Source organism: Salvelinus fontinalis, chromosome 33, assembly GCF_029448725.1.
Source record: "Salvelinus fontinalis isolate EN_2023a chromosome 33, ASM2944872v1, whole genome shotgun sequence".
In the NCBI taxonomy this organism is placed as follows: domain Eukaryota; kingdom Metazoa; phylum Chordata; class Actinopteri; order Salmoniformes; family Salmonidae; genus Salvelinus; species Salvelinus fontinalis.
Window position 1 is genome coordinate 30,523,370 of NC_074697.1, and position 20,544 is coordinate 30,543,913.

Consider the following 20,544-nt stretch of genomic DNA (forward strand, 5'->3'; position numbering starts at 1 on the left):
GTAAGAAATGATGCTGTTTCTCAGGAGAATAGACAACAACTAAACATTAACAGGCATAACAAATTAGTCATTTATAATGGTTGTGTGTAAAAATGACCTTTTGGGCAGGATGAACCTACTACTACTACTAAACTCCGCAAAAAAAGAAATATCCCAATGTCTTTCAAAGATAATTCGTAAAAATCCAAATAACTTCACAGATCTTAATTGTAAACATTTTAAACACTGTTTCCCATGCTTGTTCAATGAACCATAAACAATTAATAAACATGTACCTGTGGAACGGTCGTTAAGACACTAACAGCATACAGACGGTAGGCAATTAAGGTCACAGTTATGAAAACTTAGAGGACACTAAAGAAGCCTTTCTACTGACTCTGAAAAACACCAAAAGAAAGATGCCCAGGGTCCCTGCTCATCTGCGTGAACGTGCCTTAGGCATGCTGCAAGGAGGCATGAGGACTGAAGATGTGGCCAGGGCAATAAATTGTAATGTCCGTACTATGAGACACCGAAGACAGCGCTACAGGGAGACAGGACGGACAGTTGATCGTCCTCGCTGTGGCAGACCACGTGTAACACCTGCACAGGATTGGTACATCCGAACATCACACCTGCAGGACAGGTACAGGATGGCAACACCAACTGCCCGAGTTACACCAGGAACGCACAATCCCTCCATCAGTGCTCAGACTGTCCGCAATAGGCTCAGAGAGGCTGGACTGAGGGCTTGTAGGCCTGTTGTAAGGCAGGTCCTTACCAGACAACACCAGCAACAACAACGTTGCCTATGGGCACAAACCCACCATCGCTGGACCAGACAAGACTGGCAAGAAGTGCTCTTCACTGACAAGTCAAGATTTTGTCTCACCAGGGCTGATGGCCGGACTCGCGTTTATCGTTGAAGGAATGAGCATTACACCGAGGCCCGTACTCTGGAGCGGGATCGATTTGGAGGTGGAGGGTCCGTCATGGTCTGGGGTGGTGTGTCACAGCATCATCGGGCCGAGCTTATTGTCATTGCAGGCAATCTTAATGCTGTGCGTTACAGGGAAGACATCCTCCTCCCTCATGTGGTACCCTTCCTGCAAGAATGTCAGTGTTCTGCCATGGCCAGCGAAGAGCCTGGATCTCAATCCCATTGAGCACGGGAGGGCTCGGGCCATTCCCCCCAGAAATGTCCGGGAACTTGCTGGTTCCTTGGTGGAAGAGTGTGGTAACATCTCACAACAAGAACTGGCAAATCTGGTGCAGTCCATGAGGAGGAGATGCACTGCAGTACTTAATGCAGCTGGTGGACACACCAGACTGTTACTTTTGATTTCAACCCCCCCTTTGTTCAGGGACACATTATTCAATTTTGGTGGAACTTGTTCAGTTTATGTCTCAGTTGTTGAATCTTGTTATGTTGATTCAAATATTTACACATGTTAAGTTTGCTGAAAATAAACGCAGTTGACAGTGAGACAACGTTTATTTTTTTGCTGAGTTTATGTTGCATTAGAGCGCTGTGGAGTGGGTGTGTAGCATTGTCCATGATCATGTGTGTTTTAGCTTGCAGCCTTTTTATGAACATGTCCTGCATTGACTCGACTGCATCTGATTGTATCACTTGGTTTCTTTATGATTTTGTCCAGTTTGTTTGTCATCCTTCGCTAAGTTTCCCTTCCAGAAACATTTTTTTATTTCACCTTTATTTAATCAGGTAGGCCAGTTCTCATTTACAACTGCGACCGGGCCGAGATAAAGCAAGGCAGTGCGACAAAAACAACAACACAGTTACACATAAACGAACGTACAGTCAGTAACACAATAGAAAAATCTATGTACAGTGTGTGTAAATGTAGAAGAGTAGGGAGGTAAGTAAATAAATAGGCCATTGAGGCAAAATAATTACATTTTAGCATTAACACTGGAGTGATAGATGTGCAGATGATGATGTGCAAGTAGAGATACTAGGGTGCAAATGAGCAAAAGGATAAGTAACAATATGGGGATGAGGTAGTTGGGTGTGTCATTTACAGATTGGCTGTGTACAGGCACAGTGATCGGTAAGATGCTCCGACAGCTGATGCTTAAAGTTAGAGGGCGATATAAGACTCTAGATATAAGACATAATGGCATAACACAAAACACTTGCCACTACACGTTACCTACCATTTATGATACAACTTACTATTGCAGAGTCATCACAGAATTTCTGTAGGTCGTTCAGTTCATTGTGTGTGAAGTCATTTGTATAGAGAGTAACCAGGAAAGGTGACTGGACCGTCCCTTGTGGGGCTAACGTTACCGTGTTTGTGCATACGTGGTCTGATAGTACTGCCTGTTCAGTCTTACGAATCGTGGTTTATTGGTCAGATAGTTCACAATCCATTTGACCATATGTGGGTTTACATGAATGTCCTTTAGCTAACGTTGTCTTACCTGATTCTGAGAAAGTCGAGAGCAACGATTTGTACCTAATGTGACCCAGCTTTTCGATTGTCCTAAGGTCATCGGGGACTCCTTCAGAAAGTTTGCAGCCATAGCTGTTCCTAAATCCTCTAGCTAGCTAGCTACCGGTATATCTACATCAGCTGTAACCCTGGCTAGCTGCCTAGATAGCTAGTTAACGTTAGGCTAACGGTTAGCTTTGATCCAATTTGCCAACCTTAGCCTAACGTTTCAGTACGTATCTAGCCATGCAACATTATGCTTCGATTATTATAATGTAAATAAATTGAAAATATGTGGCTCGGGGACTATTTGTACGGGATACAATTCGACAGCTAGCTAGCAATCTAATCTCAGTTTAAAAAAATTAAAGCGCCGCCATGACAACCAATAATAAGCACTGTCTTCCGTAAAAACAGGAAGTGAGTATTTCTAACCTACGGAAAGCAGAAATCATCAAACATAACCAAATGTAGGACACTTAAAATATTCATTTGGCCGTACAATTTGACTAACATTTTATCAATATTATTCGATTTTAATTGTTCTATCTATTTGTGTCCATACGATTATGTTTGTTTCGATTAAACAATCATCAAAAACATTACACGAATAGGATGAAGTTGTCCAATCACTTTTATTTTTCATAGACAAGAGGAAGCGTTGTCATGCGTGTTCTGTACTCGTAGCACAGATTATGGATATACTGACAAGATACTTGTCTCTCTGCCCTAACAATGGGATTCGTTGTCCACAAAGCGGCACGGTGTGCTGTTTAGATCCCACCTATCCTTTATTTGGATTGGTGGATATCTCATTATTTTAATACTTTTTGAATATTCGATGAGGGTTGTTGACGTTAATCGTCTGTATTCAATGGAGAGCTGCTATGCTATTAGTCTCATATCATGAATATGCATAGCTATATCGAGACAACTCCGATTTAAAGTGTTTTTTTTTTAAATAAAAGTTGCGTGGGTGTCACGTGTCCTACTTATATAAGTGCACTCGTAACAACCTAAGAATTACGAAACTTATATTAAATCAACTAAACATCACGTAGCAAATAATTAACCAAAATTAAAATTAAATTAACCAAAATTAACCAAATTCGACACTCTCATTGACCTCCATACAAAACTCCTCACTTTGTGGGCAAAAATGCCACCTGATGGACGGAGACAGATTTCCCTCCGAGTTGGGCCTCTCTCTTTACCTCTTACTCTCTGCTTGTAGTATTTTAGAAGCGATCATGGGGCGAAGAGTCCATGTCGTATTTGTTATTGCATGAAATGCTTCATACCTGCTTGCCTAGCATACGATAATGATAATACTGCTACTTATTCTATTTCATCATGTCTCATTACGAAGAAGTAAAGGTCCATGGTTATGATGAATTTAGCAAAGCAGTGTCTGAGAGGAAAGGAAAGAACATATTTGCATATTTCTCTGGTGATAAAACGCTCAAGGGTTGAGCTGGTGTCCAGATTGTGTGAAAGGTAACAGAATTATTGTTTTATGGCTATACATTGGTGTACCTGTCATGTATAGCAGTTGGCTTTCTTTCCCAGCTGTCTGGCATAATGTGTCAGTCTCTTGTCACGCCCTGGCCTTAGTATTATTTGTTTTCTTTATTATTTTAGTTAGGTCAGGGTGTGACATGGGGTATGTGTGTGTTTGGGGGTATTTATATGGTAGAGGTGGTGTTGGTGGTAGTGTATGGGTTTGTGTTGAGTGTATGTATCTAGCTGTGTCTATGGGTGTGTAGTTTTCTAGGAAAGTCTATGGTTGCCTGAATGGGTTCTCAATTAGAGACAGCTGGTTTCGGTTGTCTCTAATTGGGAACCATATTTAAGGCTGCCATGGGCTTTAGCTGTTTGTGGGTCATTGTATATGTCGACGTAAGTAGTTTGTGTGTGCACTTGCGTTTGCAGTTTCACGGTCGTTTGTTGTTTTTGTTAGTGTTGAATAAGTGTTTCGTGTTCATCTTCGTCGTTGTAAATAAAGATGTATTCATATCATGTTGCGCCTTGGTCCTCTCATTCATGTCAACACGATCGTGACACTCTGCTACGTTATGGTTGGCAATTCATGGTAGCCAACCCAACTAATCTCTGTAAAGTGTTTACAGGGGGTGTTTGTTTTGTGCTATATTTTCTGTATTTTTATTATATATTGTACTGTACTATTGTGTAATTTCTGGTGTGCATAAATCAAAGCCACACACATTTGCCATCTTTCTTCTCCTCCTTCCCCTCCAGCTGAGCCAGTTGTTAGAGGAGAGATATCCCACCTTCCTGAGGGCTCAGTCTTCTTCTACTGTCAGGTTGGAGAGAGGCCATAGTATGTAGGCTTCTCAACTTTTTCCTCATATTCACTGGTGATGATAGCAGAATTATAGTGTTGTGCAATCCACAGGCAATAGAAAATAAGTATTCTTCTTACCCTCAAATGCAGCTAGAAGTTTTGAAAGCTTAAATACATTGTAACATTATGAACTGTTGTCTCTCTTGGACAGCATATTTGAAATGAGCAAAATACTCTGAACAACAATATAAATGCAACATGTAACGTGTTGGTCCCATGTTTCATGAGCTGAAATAGAAGGTCCCAGAAATGTTGTGCACAAATTTGTTTACATCTCTGTTGGTGAGCATTTGATGCTTTGTCAAGATAATCCATCCACCTGACAGATCCACCTGGCAGGTGTGGCATATCAAGAAGCTGATCAAATTAATGATCATTACACAGGTGCAACTTGTGCTGGGGACAATAAAAGGCCACTCTAAAATGTGCAGTTTTGTCACACAACACAATGCCACAAATGTCTCAAGTTTTGAGGGAGCGCACAATTGGCATACTGACTGCAGGAATGTTCACCAGAGCTGTTGACAGGTAATTTAATGTAAATATTTCGTCCATAAGCCTCCTCCAACGTCGTTTTAGAGAATTTGGCAGTACTTCCAACTGGCCTCAACCACAGACCATGTGTATGGCGTTGTGTGGGTGAGCGGTTAGCTGATGTCTACGTTGTGAACAGAGTGCCCCATGTTGGTCGTGGGGTTATGGTATGAGCAGGCATAAATTAAGGACAACGAACACAATTAAATTTTACCGATGGCAAATGGAATGCACAGAGATACCGTGATGAGATCCTGAGGCCTATTCATCCGCTGCCATCACCTCATGTTTCAGCATTATAATTGACGACCCCATGTCGCAAGGATCTGGACACAATTCCTGGAAGCTGAAAATTTCCCATTCATTCAATGGCCTGAATACTCACCAGACATGCAGTGGTGGAAAAATTACCCAAATGTCATACATGTCTGGGATGCTCTGGATAGACTTGTACAACAGCGTGTTCCAATTCCCACCAATATCCAGCAACTTCGCACATGCCTTGAAGAGGAGTGGGACAACATTCCACAGGCCACAATCAACAGCCTGATCAACTCTATGCAAAGGAATTAGTCACGCTGCATGAGGCAAATTGTGGTGACACCAGATACTGACTGGTTTTCTGATCCACGCCCCTACCTTTTTTAAAAAGGTATCTGTAACCAACAGATGCATATCTGTATTCCCAGTTTTGTGAAATCCATAGATTAGGGCCTAATGAATTTCCCTTTATGAACTGTAACTCAGTTAAATCTTTGGAATTATTGCATGTTGCATTTATATTTTTGTTCAGTGTGTATATATACAATGCACAAAATTATACATTTGACATAAATGTCTTTGACTTTTGGATTTTGCTTAATATACCTTTTCATCTTCGACCAGTTGGAAGGATCCCAATAATGAATTCAAGAAGACTCTGAAGCTCAGTGGAGTTCCCACTCTGATCCGATATGGCACGGTGAGCATAAGTGCATGGCAAGATGACAAAGATGGAGAATTTCTGTAATCAATTTTAAAAGTGTGGCTTTTTCTTTGTTTTTTGTGGTAACACTCAATGGGTCCCAAAAGCATTTTATTATTCTTTTATAAATAGTCAATCTGTAAAAAAACAACAAAAAACACATTAGTGTTACGACATTAGTGAGGTTGTTATTAACCATTTCTAAACTTTTTATAAATTCTTAATGAAATATACCTTCAGGGAAAGTGTTACCAAAACATGCTTAGTTCTGTTTCTTTTCTTCCATCTAATTCAGCCTCAGAAGCTGGTTGAGGAGGAGTTCTTCAAAGCTGACCTGGTGAGGATGATGTTCACTGAGGACTAGAGGGCTACAGAGGACCACAATCACCCTGCACTTGGTCATCTTCCATTTCCCTCTCTCCTGAGATCCAGTCCCAGCCCAATCACCTTTTCACTACACTTGATTGAATTGAAATTATTGTTTCTTTGGAATTCAAATACACACTCCTCTCCCTGTGAGTCAGTGTTAATCAGTGAATGTGTTGCTATTCTTACATGGAAATAAAAAGCAACTATAACATAACCAGAGGCCTTGGTAGAGCTATCTGACTGCTTTTAGAACTTGATGTTTAATTTAGTAAATTAAATAGAAGAGTTATAATAACATAGCCCACTTTTGACAAATTAGATTCCCATAAGTGGTAGGCAGCCTACTCCTAGAATGTGTTGGGCCAGACAAAGTGTGTCAAATGAATTGAATCTCATCAATTGATGATTCTTGTTTCTTACTTACGGCAGTAATCTATAGAGTGAGGATATAAACTGAAGCATTGCCTAGTATACTGTGATTGTCATGTTATAGTGAATAACTTAGTCAAATGAAAAGAAATAATGGCTGGATGAAAACATTGTAATGTGTAAAATGAAGTTTGTCTATAGTGCAGTTCACTTTGTGAGAAGCTAGGTGGCTCCCTCAGCCTGTCTAAATATATTAGGCCTAATATGTCTTATAATAAAAATAATTTAAAAATCAGAAATTATAGAAATATAAATTCTAACTTTTTTATGCGAAATTACAATATTAGATAATATAATTGGCACATTTAATATGTTGTCTTTGTAAACTGAGAAAAAAAGTAAGCTCCTTATAGGCTCATGAAGAAGAAAAAAGTAACCTATCCCTAGTGCTGTCATATGGGTTTAATGTACACATAGTCCTAAACATGTCATGTGTCTACCATGTAGGCCTAAACATGCTCAATGCTGACAACAATCAGTCATTGAATAGTGAACTTGGTCAAGTAGTGTTATTAAATACCAGACCAAACAAAGGTGGTCTAATTTTTTTATATGCATACATCAATAATATTATATAGACTCAATATCGCCATTTTATAACTAGGTATCATGAAAGAGTTGCTTGCTTTGAAGTGATGAGCGCAACCACAATTGTAGGAGTATAAGTGGATCGCATTCCTGCACACCACACATTGGAGCGGCTGAGCTGAGCTGAGAAGCGGAAAGGGGTATCTGTCGTCGTGCACACATTTGAGCATAAGCTATACCACAAATTGGGGCTCTCCAAGGAAGCTAAATTGGAGGACGAGGGCGTGTTTGTTTTTACTGAGCCTTTCCGTTTTCATTTTCTGCAGTCTTGGTAAGAGAACGGAATATATTAGGGTCTGTTTCAAGGACTCGAGCAGAGATGTCAGAGTTTCTGGTGAATCTACTCGGGGAGCGGCTCGTCAACAGCGAGAAAGCCGAGGTGGATGTACAGGCGCTGGGCAGCAAGCTGTCCCTGGTCGGGCTCTACTTCGGCTGCAGTTTAAACGGCCCGTGTAAGCAGTTCAACGCCAGTCTGTGTGAGTTTTATAGCAAGTTCAAAAAATCATCTGAACATAAAGACACATTGGAAATCGTCTTCGTCTCATCTGATCAGGACCAGAAACACTGGCAAGACTTTTTACAGGAGATGCAATGGCCGGCATTGCCTTTCAAAGATAGACACAAAAAGGTAAGAAGTGACCAATTAATAAAAATGTGAATCTGAAATTGAGTCACGATATAAAAAACATATGTGACAAATATATTTAGCCTACCCTGGCCATTTGGACAATAAACCCTTACTTAATTAAATTGCACACTTGGCCCAATTTTATATAGGCCTACCTTACAGTGCACAGGTATATGCATTTATTTGGGTCATTGGACATAATTGACGGTGGAACCAAAAGTTGATACAGGGTCTAACATATTTTGTTTCTACTGTTGCCAGCTGACCTATTTTTCAGTAGGTAGATTCGTTTGTCACTGTCTCTCATGTATACATAATATGGTTTACAGAAGGCCCACTGTATTTATTCCAGGTTCCATTATTTGTATTGGATATAATATATAGCCTAAATATCCATATTGAAATAAGAAAATGACACACATACACCCACACACAGGTAGTGGGAATAAATGCTAATGTTAAAATGTATTGATATTCAAAGTGGCATTTGTAGAATCATTTTTAATTCAAACACTCAAGTAACAAATTACATTGTTTTGGGGCAGGACAATTAACAAAAAAATATTGTCAAGATATTGACCAAAACTGGACTTATTATAGGCCTATAGCAATTAGAAATAGTGACTTAAATATAGTTCAAAAGTTTTTGTTTAATTTTTTGTTCTATATATGGATACCTAATATCTAAGATTTATTATAGCCAAGGTGAAATGATCAATGCTGAAAATTGTTATTGTAAAAATACAAAGGAAAAAGGTATAAAGTGATTTTGATCAAAGTGTTAGTGAAATATGTGAGACTCGATACAATGGCCTAGTCTTTGGCTGTTAGGCTGTTGTTCAATTAGTTATTTAATTGCAGGGCCATTATTTAGGATACAGAAGTCAACATCTCATAATAGGCCTACACATTACACAGCTATTGGAAAACACCCATATGTTTGAAATTCATTATTTTACCTTGCACACAACAAACTAAATGTCTTTAATGTATCACAATTATTCTGTTTTTTAATAATAATAATAATAATAATAATAATACCTTTTTATTTAACTAGGCAAATCAGTTAAGAACATTCTTATTTACAATGACGGCCTAGGAACAGTGGGTTAACTGCCTTGTTCAGGGGCAGAACGACAGATATTTACCTTGTCAGCTCAGGGATTCGATCTAGCAACCTTTCGGTTACTGGCCCAATGTTCTAACCACTAGCTACCTGGCGCCCTCTTCCGTGTGTGCAATTTGACAAATTATTACAGTTACTGTCCCATATAATTAATCTAGGCCTATATTGTAAATATGATTACCACAATATCTTCATGTCTGTATTTATTTTCTGGACATGATTTCGTATAAACATAAAAATAGCATGTTGTGAAAGCCTTTAAAATGTTTAGGCCGATGTCAGAGTTTTGTATAATGTACATTTATGGGTAAGGCAAGGGTTTCAGGATTAGAAATAAAGTATACCTAGATGATACCTGCATCATGCTGCAGGTTCACCCACATCAGGATCCATTTTGTGTCCTCTGCACCTCCAGTTTCCTACATACGTCAGCATGTCTATATTAAAAACAAATGATGAACCTTAATAACAAATTACAATTAATCCCACTGAGACTGTCTCGGCTAGCCGATATGTCTCAGTTTGCAGCTGCATGCACATAATCTATATGCTATTAAGAATATCATGGTGTACATTGCAATCGTAAGGGAGAGGAAGGTAGAGGGAGAGAGCCGAGGTACTGTGAATATAAATCTAATTGTCTGCAGAGAATAGACTTGCGCCATTCTCAGTGCCCTGCTGCTGCTACACTGTTGGCAGTACAGGACATTAAACCCAGTAACGGCTGGTGAAGACATTATCATGGTCTCTAGGCCTCACAGGATAGGTATAAAATACAATTTCACAGTAAAGAAAACAAACCAGGAAATCATACCATACTGTTTCTATCTCTTTAAAATAATGGGAGCAGAATATGGTGATGGAGGCTGGCTTTTAGTTGGACGGTGATCATTTCCTTGTCCTAAGTTGCCAGGGCAACTCTTTTATTTGGAAATATTTTCTCTGTATTAACAGAGTGTGTGTGTGTGTGTATATATATAGCACTCTTCCGTGTCTTATTACATTGCCACACTAGGCTAGTAAAAAGGATTTGCAGAAGATTTCTGTAAGAATAGTTCTGCATGCACGACTATCAGCCAGTGGAATGATATTTTGTACAATGTGCCGTTTTTAGGGGATGTTTTTTTAATGTATTTACCTGATCTAGGCCTACCCAGTTTACCTAAATACCAGCAAGTCATTACTACATCAACATTTGACCACCTCTTCAATGAAATGGAGACATTTAGGATGATTATCTTTCAACTGTAAGGGCATACGGGACCTTTTTAAATGAGCCGTGGCCTCTTGGCTCCACACCACCCAACCCTTCCCCATGTTCATCAAATAGCATGCTGTATATTTTATGAACTATTTGTGAATTTCCTTAGTGTAGTCTTTTCCTGTAGAACCCTAACCCTCACTTTTAATAGGTGCAGCTTATTTAGATTCAATCAAGGCCCTTCTAATGTGCTGCTGATTGTTTGTGTTTCACTTCATTATGCAGTCCAGGCGTGAAGGAGGGGAATGATGGAGGCATTTGATTTGAGGGCGGGAGGGATGGGTGTTGTCTGGGAGGAGCGTATAGCCACAGTGCAGCATTATTGTGTTCTGAATGCTGCTGGTGGAAAATATTCTGCAGCATCAACATTGCCATTGTTCAAAATTCGAGTGTGGCCATGACTTGGCTAAGGCTACCTGAGAGTAGTGTACAACTTTGCATTTAACGCGGACAGTGCCACCAGTATTAATTGGAGAGTAATTGTGACCTTCAGTACAGCAGGGGCCTGAATGAGTGTATTAGGGGTTTAACTAACCTCTGGCCTGCTCTGTTTTTTATACTGAAGAGAGAGTTGATGTTTCATTGAAAATTGTAAATTCATTACCAATTTGTAAGTCGCTCTGGATAAGAGCGTCTGCTAAATGACTTAAATGTAAATGTAAATGTAATTGAGCAGTCAGATGTAGGTCACACTACCGTAGCCTTCTGACATGTCCTAAGGCAAGTACATGTTTAGTGTTTACTTAAGGTTTCATATGGCCTATATATTTCCCCTTTCAGAATTATTCTATTGGCATATGTGTGTGCATTGACGTGAATGTGATTTCTGCTCCTGTAGCCAGGCTTTATAATGCATTAGATGGCGTTGTAGCCTTGTAGCCTTGTGGGTTGGCTATGTAGTTCCAGCCTTTGTCTGCTGCACAGATGTGGTTTTATCACCAGGACGGGTATATGAAGCTCCTGGCACCTGATAAGAGAAGCTTTGCTTCAGAAGAGATATCATCTGTATATATGTATCAGCTGTGTCTACATGAGCTGGCTATTTATTTATTTCCATTTATATGCTGTTTATTTTCCACTCATTCACAATTGATATTAACAGGACTTTTAGTTGATTCTAAATAAAACAATAAGGTGACAACACACACCAACATGACCAGTGCTTGTTATCATACACAGGTACGTCCAAAGGCATCATCCGTGCCTATATTGCAATCAGAACCCGTTTCCAGTAAATGGGAGGGAAGCAAGACAAGGTAATGCTCTATTCTAAATCAACATGTTTGTGTAGAAGAAACACATTTGAGTTCAGATCTCGCCTGCATGCGAGTGTGATCATAGCAACCAGTAAAAGAGCGAGAGAGAGTGTGTGTGAAAGAGGGGGAGGGAGAGAGATACCTAATTGGCGTATGATGTTGACCTGGTGGAGGGCTACGTTGAGGTTGTGGGTTTGTGGGTAGTAAGTGGCCCTCTTCCCCCCTCTTCTCAGGCCTGGCTGGGCTCTGGCTGTAGGCAGGGGAGGCGAGAGAGAGCCAGCTCTGTTGAGCGACACAGGGCTCATCTCCTGGCACAGCCAGCAATTTCTCCCCATCGCCTCTTTCAGAGCCTCATCACCCACCAGGCCCCTCTCTCCCTCCCTCCGTCCACCCCTCCTACAGTAGTTCCCCCTCCCTTCTCAGTCCCTACACTGCATTTGCTTTCTCTTGTCCTATGTAGTCTATTCTGTTGCTCACATCGCTGGGAATGTTGATTATCTAACTATGCAGAGACTAGATGAAATACTGAAGACATCGTCTTACATCTTTTACAAGTGAGGAGATTTAGTGTTTTGAAAGGACCTTGGGGGCTTTAGGTTTGTGGCTATTAGGCAGGTTCTCGTTTTGAAGAGTCACATAAGGAGTCTGGCCCACTGCAGTGTCGTGCTACCCTGGGTCGGAGCCAGCTTCATGAGGACTAGAGCCACAGCTGCTAGGTGCTTCAGAGAGGGGCTAAGGGTGCCTGTCATCAGGGTGTCACTGATCTGATGAAAACCGCACCACGCCTTGCTCATCACATATCTCAGCCCTGCGCCTGCTGCACTCCTTTGATTCCAGCAGGAGCAGCTGGAAAAAGCCTGCTGCATGCCCTCTTGTCTGCAGGTGATAATGTGCAGTTCCTTATCTGTAAATGTCACATTTGGTTGGGGTTGACCTGTGTAGATGCTCTCTCACCTGTCAATTTCACGTGTATGAGATAGTTTGGGCTGATATACTGCTGCTGCTAAGTGGATAACTAGGTGAACAAACACTGAGCCTTATTACACACAGGGTAAACACTTTTGATAAACCGTACGGCTCATGCTGAGAGGACATAGTTTAAATTTATTCCCATCAGTCAGGATAAAAGACTTGGCTAGATAACCCTCTCCTGAAGAGATGGTAAGTAAGACCACCATGATAAGATTGCATACTTAAATGATCAAGGCTAGCCATGCAGTGGGGTGACCCCAAGTGCTTAATTTGTCAATCGGGGGGTGCCGGAACAAAAAAGGAGCGTGAAAGGGTGGTAACCGGGGGGCTCTGAGATACCGGATGAATGTATGGGGATAAAGCACCTTTTATAATAAAGCGTTGCATGCATATCATCGCATTTGCGTAGTGGCATAGAGCAGTAGAGTAGAGGTGCTTGCAGGAGTTGCACACATGGGATATCTTTTTGTAGCCTACGGTCCGAGAAAGATTTGGCCTTTTTATAAATGCATTTCATGCAATTTTATGTCATTTTACATGACTGGAGACTTTAGCATAATCTTTTTCTAATACCGCACAAATGATCGAAATGACCGGCTCCTGACAAGCAGAATCTGAGATCATTGAAAACGACCTTGTCTTGAATCCATCAATAGTTTAGGCCTAGGTGTGTGGAGACACATATTTTACAATCTGAGGAGGAAATTATAGTTCTAGAAAAGCTTTCCAGTTTCTCTAACTCACTCACTGATGATCGTTTCACGCGTCAGAGATTCACGCCCTGACCTTAGAGATCCTGTTTATGTCTCTATTTTGGTTTGGTCAGGGTGTGAGTTGGGGTGGGTATTCTATATTCTATTATTTGTATTTCTATGTTTTGGCCAGGTAGGGTTCTCAATCAGGGACAGCTGTCTATCGTTGTCTCTGATTGAGAACCATACTTAGGTATCCCTTTTTTCCACCTGTCTTTGTGGGAAGTTGTCTTTGTTTGTTGGCACTATAGCCTTTAGCTTCACGGTTGTTTTCTCGTTTGTTTTGTTGGCGTCTTTTTTTATAATAAAAGAAAATGTACGCTCACCATGCTGCACCTTGGTCCACTTCCTTCAACAGAGATGGCTGGTGTACTCATGCCAAAAGCCTGTCTCTTGTTTTACTTTGTAAAACAATGCTGTTTGCTCAATAGGCCTATTTGGAAGTAGATAGAATATTTTGGTAGGCTCTACAGACAGATTAGACTTCTCTGTTCAGCAGGAGCCATTTGCTTTCCAACCTGTGTTTTCCCTTGATTGTATTTGAGATATTGCGAAAGACCTGTTTTGGCTGCATGCTGTTCACTGGCAGATTTGCCGCACATTCAGGACTGCTACACACAATCCACATCTAGGCAATAAAAAAATAAACTATTGATCCTCTGTGGGTAAATGATAGGCTTATATTCCTGGTGTAGTATTCTGAATTCATTAAATTTCTTTCTGAACAGATAGCAGTAATTCTTTAACTTTGGAAAATGTATTTACATTTATCAGGGGTGCAGCAGCGCTCTTCCCGCAGCTATGATTCTATCAGGAAATAAATGATGAATTACAATGCTGGAGAGAAGATGGTTGCAGCCTCATGGCTATCAGAGATAATAGAAAGTGAATCTCATTCTAGTTCTGTGAGAGATGCAGGCACGCTTCTCTCTCACCACAGCACCAGCCAATCAAATGTATTTATAAAGCCTTTTTTACATCAGCAGATGTCACAAAGTGCTATACAGAAACCCAGCCTAAAACCCCAAACAGCAAGCTATGCAGATGTAGAAGCATGGTGGCTAGGAAAAACTCCCTAGAACGGCAGGAACCTAGGAAGAAACCTAGAGAGGAACCAGGCTCTGAGGGATGGCCAGTCCTTTTCGGGCTGAGCCGGGTGAAGATTTTAAGAGTGCATGGCCATTTAAGGCTAGATTGTTCTTCAAGATGTTCAAACATTCCTAGATGACCACCAGGGTCAAATAATAATCACAGCGGTTGTAGAGGGTGCAACAGGTCAGTACCTCAGGAGTAAATGTCAGTTGGCTTTTCATAGCCAAGCATTGAGGTTGAGACAGCAAGTGCGGGAGCGAGAGAGTGGAAAACAGCAGTTCCGGGACAAGGTAGCTCATCTGGTGAACAGGTCAGGGTTCCATAGCCACAGGCAGAACAGTTGAAACTGGAGCAGCACCACGACCAGGTGGACTGGGGACAGCAAGGAGTCATCAGGCCAGGTAGTCCTGAGGCATGGTCATAGGGCTCAGGTCCTCCAGGAGGGGAGGGAGAGAAAGACAGAGAATTAGAGGGAGCATACTTAAATTCACACAGGACACCAGAGAATTACACTAGATATAACAGACTGATCCTACCCCCCCAGCAAATAATAGACTATTGCAGCATAGATACTGGAGGCTGAGACTGGGTTGGGGGACACTGTGGCCCCATCCGACGATACCCCCCGGACAGGGCCAACCAGGCAGGATATAACCCTACCCACTTTGCCGAAACAAAGCCCCCATACCACTAGAGGGATGTCAACAGACCACCAACTTACTACCCTGAGACAAGGCTGAGTATAGCCCACAAAGATCTCCTCCACCACATGAGCCCGAGGGGGTGCAAAACCGGACAGGAAGATCACGTCAGTGACTCAAACCACTCAAGTGACGCACCCCTCCTGGGGACGGCATGGAAGAGCACTAGTAAGCCAATGACTCAACCTCCATAATAGTGTCAGTCCCAAATGGCACCCTATTTCCTACATAGGACACTTCTTTTGACCAGGGGTCATAGGGTTCTGGTCAAAAGTAATGCACTACATAGGGAAGAGGGTGCCATTTGAGACAGTGTCTGTGTGACTGAGCCTGGCTGTGGTCCTGTAATGTAAATAATATACACTACCGTTCAAAAGTTTGGGGTTACTTAGAAATGTCCTTGTTTTTGAAAGAAAAGCACATTTTTCTTGTCAATTAAAAGAACATCAAATTGATCAGAAATACAGTGTAGACATTGTTAATGTTGTAAATGACTATTGTAGCTGGAAAACAGCAGATTTTTAAAAAAAACATTTTATTATTAAAAAATATATATTATATGGAATATCTACATAGGCGTACAGGGGCCCATTATCAGCAACCATCACTCCTGTGTTCCAATGACACGTTGTGTTAGCTAATCCCAGTTTATAATTTTAAAAGGCTAATTGATCATTTAGAAAACCCTTTTGCAATTGTTAGCACAGCTGAAAACTGATGTTCTGATTAAAGAAGCGATAAAGCTGTCCTTCTTTAGACTAGTTGAGTATCTGGAGCATCAGCATTTGTGGGTTCGATTACAGGCTCAAAATGGCCAGAAACAAATAACTTTCTCCTGAAAGTCTATTCTTGTTCTGAGAATGAAGGCTATTCCATGTGAGAAATTGCCAAGAAACTGAAGATCTCGTGCAACGCTGTGTACTACTCCCTTCACAGAGCAGTGCAAACTCTCTAACCAGAATAGAAAGAGTGGGAGGCCCCGGTGCACAATTGAGCAAGAGGACAAGTACATTAGTGTCTAGTTTGAGAAACAGGCGCCTCACAAGTCCTCAACTGGCAGCTTCATTAAATAGTACCCACAAAACACCAGTCTCAACGTCAACAGTTAAGAGGTGACTCCGGGATGCTGACCTTCTAGGCAGAGTTGCAAAGAAAAGACATATCTCAGACTAGCCAATAGAAATAAATGATTAAGATGGGCAAAAGAACACAGGCACTGGACAGAGGAACTCTGGCTAGAAGGCCAGCATCCCGGAGTCGCCTCTTCACTGTTGACATTGAGACTGGTGTTTGTGAGAAGTGACAAAAGGTTGATGTTAAAGGGGAGTTTAAGTTACCCTCTGAAAACTGGTGGAAACAGTGGGCTGTGTGGCTGACTTGTAGACTACAACCAGAATTTCTGTGTGTGTCTCTCCTCTAAGCAACCTGATCTGTTTCTACATCCGTTATCTGCCTGTAAATGAAAACACACAAAGACGCTGAGGCTGTGACCTTGGTCTGTGAACTACTGAAAAGATATACTGGGATTGGGCCTATGGCTTTTTCCCCAGTATTCTGCAGCTGGCCCATTGATACGGGCTCTCTATTTGTGGCTTTCGACCAGAAGTTTCCACAGTAGAGTATTAGCATGGCCATGTCTTCACCACATTTTACAGTAACACTGCAATGAGAACAACCGATGATTCTCCAGCTTATGTACATTATTCCAAACCAACCCCAATTAGCACATACTAGCCTCTCCAAGAATGCCCACTTTCCTCATTTCGTTTCTTCAAATGCGCTAAACACAGGAAATGGAACACCAGACACTGACTAGATATTAATGAAGAATGACTTATGTTAATTTCCATGGAAAATAAACTATTGTTGTTATTCTGTCTTGATGATCTTACCCTCATCTGCTGTTTCTTGCGATGCTGCCATGTTCATATTTGCTTAGCGAACGTGGTTTGAGGACCCCCCTCTCCAGTGAAAACACACACAGAGACACACAGTCACACTGTCCTCTAGTCTGTAATTGCCCCCCACACCCCAGTTCTGCATTCATTTCCAGCATAATAACTCCATAGCAACCCACGCCCCCCAGAGTCATTCTGCCATCCGGAACAGAGCTCATGTCTTTCGGTTTCCTTTTGTTTTCTCTCCTAGATTGCAAAGTGTTTGTTTCATTCCCCAGTTACAGTTTCCCTCTCATCATACCTTCTGATCACATTTCTCCAGAGGAGGCATAGGAAACCATGATGATCAGTGAATACGTGGTCAGAGAAGTGCACTGATGTACGGAGGAATGTTTATCTGGAAGGAAAGTAAATTGAGCCAAGCCTCCACATTTTATTACACATGCACAGCTCACAGTTGTTGTTTACATTTTCTGCGTAATAACAGTTGATTTTCAATGACTGTTTGTATACAATGCTGGAACTCCTTAGTCTCTACACTGAAACGTTCCCCTCAAATACCCCTCTCCCTGTGCTATTGTCTCACCAGCCTAATAGGAGATGGATGGCAGACCGTTGAATGAGAAGGGTGTGAATCCTGGTCATGTGACTGGAACTGCAGCTCTGGCTCCTGTCTGAAAGAGGCTTACTATGCAAACAGGCCCACTGTCTCAGCTTGTAGCCTTGCAGACTGACACATTGGCTCCAGCCCTGCTGTCTTGTCTACTATTGAGTTGTTGGGAGCAAGTGGTGGGAGTATTTTTTTTAAATGTTTTAATTTTTTATTATTTTGCTGTGAGAACCCAAATACCATTACAGGGTACATTGTAAAATTACATTGCCAGTATAATCAATCTGTAATCTATGTATAACTACAGTGCAGATACTGTAGGAAGGCACTGAGCAGGAGAGGAATAAGCTGAGGACTGGACTGGTAGTGTGACTGGGAGCCTGAGAGACTGACTGCTCTGCACTGCTGTACTCTTTAAAAAGCTTTGTGACAAAGAGGACGGGGCTGCATCCAATCCAACTCTGTAAGAGTGCAGAGAGGGTGGTGCTGAGGGAGAGAATATGTGGAGAGGAGGGAGAGTTCATGTGAGTTTAAGAGTTGAAAAAGAGCAGGAATCTCAAGGAGATGATCCTTATTGTGGCTGGAAACGTACAACGTTTTCAATAAATCCTGTCTTGAATTATAGATAATTTTTTGGTCCAGATTTTCAAATAACCATTGACTTTCCAAGCAGATGTTTTTCTTTACCCTACTGTACTGCAAGTCTCTGTTACCTAACAGGGGGACGGATGTGGGTTAGGTTCCATTTCAAGTCTCACTAAGCCCCAGTGAAAGGGGAACAGTCACTTAACCCTGAAGTAATGTTCTGTCACATCCCTTGTGACAGTTCAAAGAATTTGGCTCCAACAGTCATCTCTCCTGGGAGGAGAGCAAGGCTTGGTTCAGGCCAAGCCATCTAATCTCAGTGTCAGGAATCTTACAGCCAATTAGCACCTCCTCAAAAGTCACTTAAAAAAAAAAGGTTGCTCCTGTCCTGCTTTTTGGACAGAGTTCACCCTACAAGTGTTTTTTGACTCTGACGACTTGGTTAGATTAGTTTGTCTACATTGTGGTGCTGTATTCTGATCCTAGCCCCCTCTATAGACAGATGTGATTGTAGGGAAGCCGCTCATCTCCAGCTGCTAGATAATGAGGTGGTGGAGGGCAGGAGCTGGTGTGTGTCTAATGAGGTTGGATGGCAACGCATTGTTTTCTGAAAGATTCCTTTCCATAATATTGAATCAGCCATTTTCCAGCCAATCTCTATGGCAGAACGTCAAGACTTTTCTAAAGAGCTTTCTATTTGAGCTGATTAGGATAATATGAAATTATCAAGTTTCCCCTAACTGTCAGAATGGTCATGGCAGAACGAACCAAATTTAGCTACAGCAAAAGTATGTGGACATCTCATTCCAAAATTATGGGCATTAATATGGAGTTGGTCCCCTCTTTGCTGCTGTAACAGCCTCCACTCTTCTGGGAAGGGGTTTTCACTAGATGTTGGAACATTGCTGTGGAGATTTGCTTCCATTCAGCCACGAGCATTAGTGAGGTCGGGCACTGATGTTGGGAGATTAGGCCTGGCTCGCAGTCGGCGTTCCAATTCATCCCAAAGGGTTGAGGTCAGGGCTCTGTGCAGGCCAGTCAAGTTCATCCACACTGATCTCAACAAACCATTTCTGCATGGACCTCACTTTTGGCTAGTCATGCTGAAACAGGAAAAGCCCTTCCCCAAACTGTTGCCACAAAGTTGGAAGCACAGAATCGTGTAGAATGTCATTGTATGCAGTAGCGTTAAGATTTCCCTTCAATGGAACTAAGGGGCCTAGCCCGAACCATGAAAAACAGCCCCAGACCATTATTCCTCCACCACCAAACTTTACAGTCGGCACTATGTATTGGGGCAGGTAGCGTTCTCCTGGCATCCGCCAAACTCAGATTAGTCCGTCGGACTGCCAGATGGTTCCGCGTGATTCATCACTCCAGGGAATGCGTTTCCACTGCTCCAGAGTCCAATGGCGGCGAGCTTTACACCACTCCAGCCAACGCTTGGCATTGCACATGGTGATCTTAGGCTTGTACTTCTGCTCAGCCATGGAAACCGATTTCATGAAGCTTCCGACGAACAGTTCTTGTGCTGACGTTACTTCTAGAGGCAGTTAGGAACTCTGTAGTGAGTGTTGCAACCGAGGACAGATGATTTTTACGCGCTACGCGCTTCAGTGCTTGGCGGTCCCGTTCTGTGCGCTTGTTTGGCCTACCACTTCACGTCTGAGCCATTGTTGTTCCTAGATTTTTTCCAATTCACAATAATAGCACTTAGAGTTAACTGGGGCAGCTCTAGCAGAACAGAAATTTGACAAACTGACTTGTTGGAAAGGTGGCATCCAATGACGGTGCCACGTTGAAAGTCACTGAGCTCTTCAGTAAGGCCATTCTACTGCCAATGTTTGTCTATGGAGATTGAATGGCTGTGTGTTTTGATTTTATACACCTGTCAGCAACATGTGTGGCTGAAATAGCCGAATCCACTAATTTGAAGGGGTGTCCACATACTTTTGTGTATATGTAGTGTATTTTTG

At 41.8% G+C, this 20,544-nt stretch overlaps 2 protein-coding genes and 1 pseudogene across 7 annotated transcripts in view; 2 read left to right on the forward strand and 1 right to left on the reverse strand.

Annotated features, from left to right (window-relative positions):
- The window catches only part of kiaa0753 (KIAA0753 ortholog), a 30,724-nt gene extending 27,884 nt beyond the window's left edge, over positions 1 to 2,840 (reverse strand). For all 5 annotated transcript variants that reach the window (XM_055895686.1, XM_055895685.1, XM_055895684.1 and 2 more), the window contains exon 1: positions 2,428 to 2,840. In XM_055895686.1, coding sequence (XP_055751661.1) covers positions 2,428 to 2,529 — 102 coding nt within the window. In that variant the 5' untranslated portion in view covers positions 2,530 to 2,840. The remainder of the gene's footprint in view (positions 1 to 2,427) is intronic.
- A 454-nt stretch (positions 2,841 to 3,294) lies between these two features.
- LOC129831991 (thioredoxin domain-containing protein 17-like) lies at positions 3,295 to 7,006 on the forward strand (annotated as a pseudogene).
- A 707-nt stretch (positions 7,007 to 7,713) lies between these two features.
- LOC129831994 (nucleoredoxin-like) overlaps positions 7,714 to 20,544 on the forward strand; it is a 61,691-nt gene continuing 48,860 nt past the window's right edge. Inside the window, exon 1 of one of the 2 annotated variants that reach the window (XM_055895694.1) lies at positions 7,714 to 8,315. In XM_055895694.1, the coding sequence (XP_055751669.1) occupies positions 8,007 to 8,315 (309 nt within the window). In that variant the 5' untranslated portion in view covers positions 7,714 to 8,006. Of the gene's footprint in view, positions 8,316 to 11,922; positions 11,959 to 20,544 lie in introns of those variants that run through there. The other variant, XM_055895695.1, reaches the window with a different exon arrangement.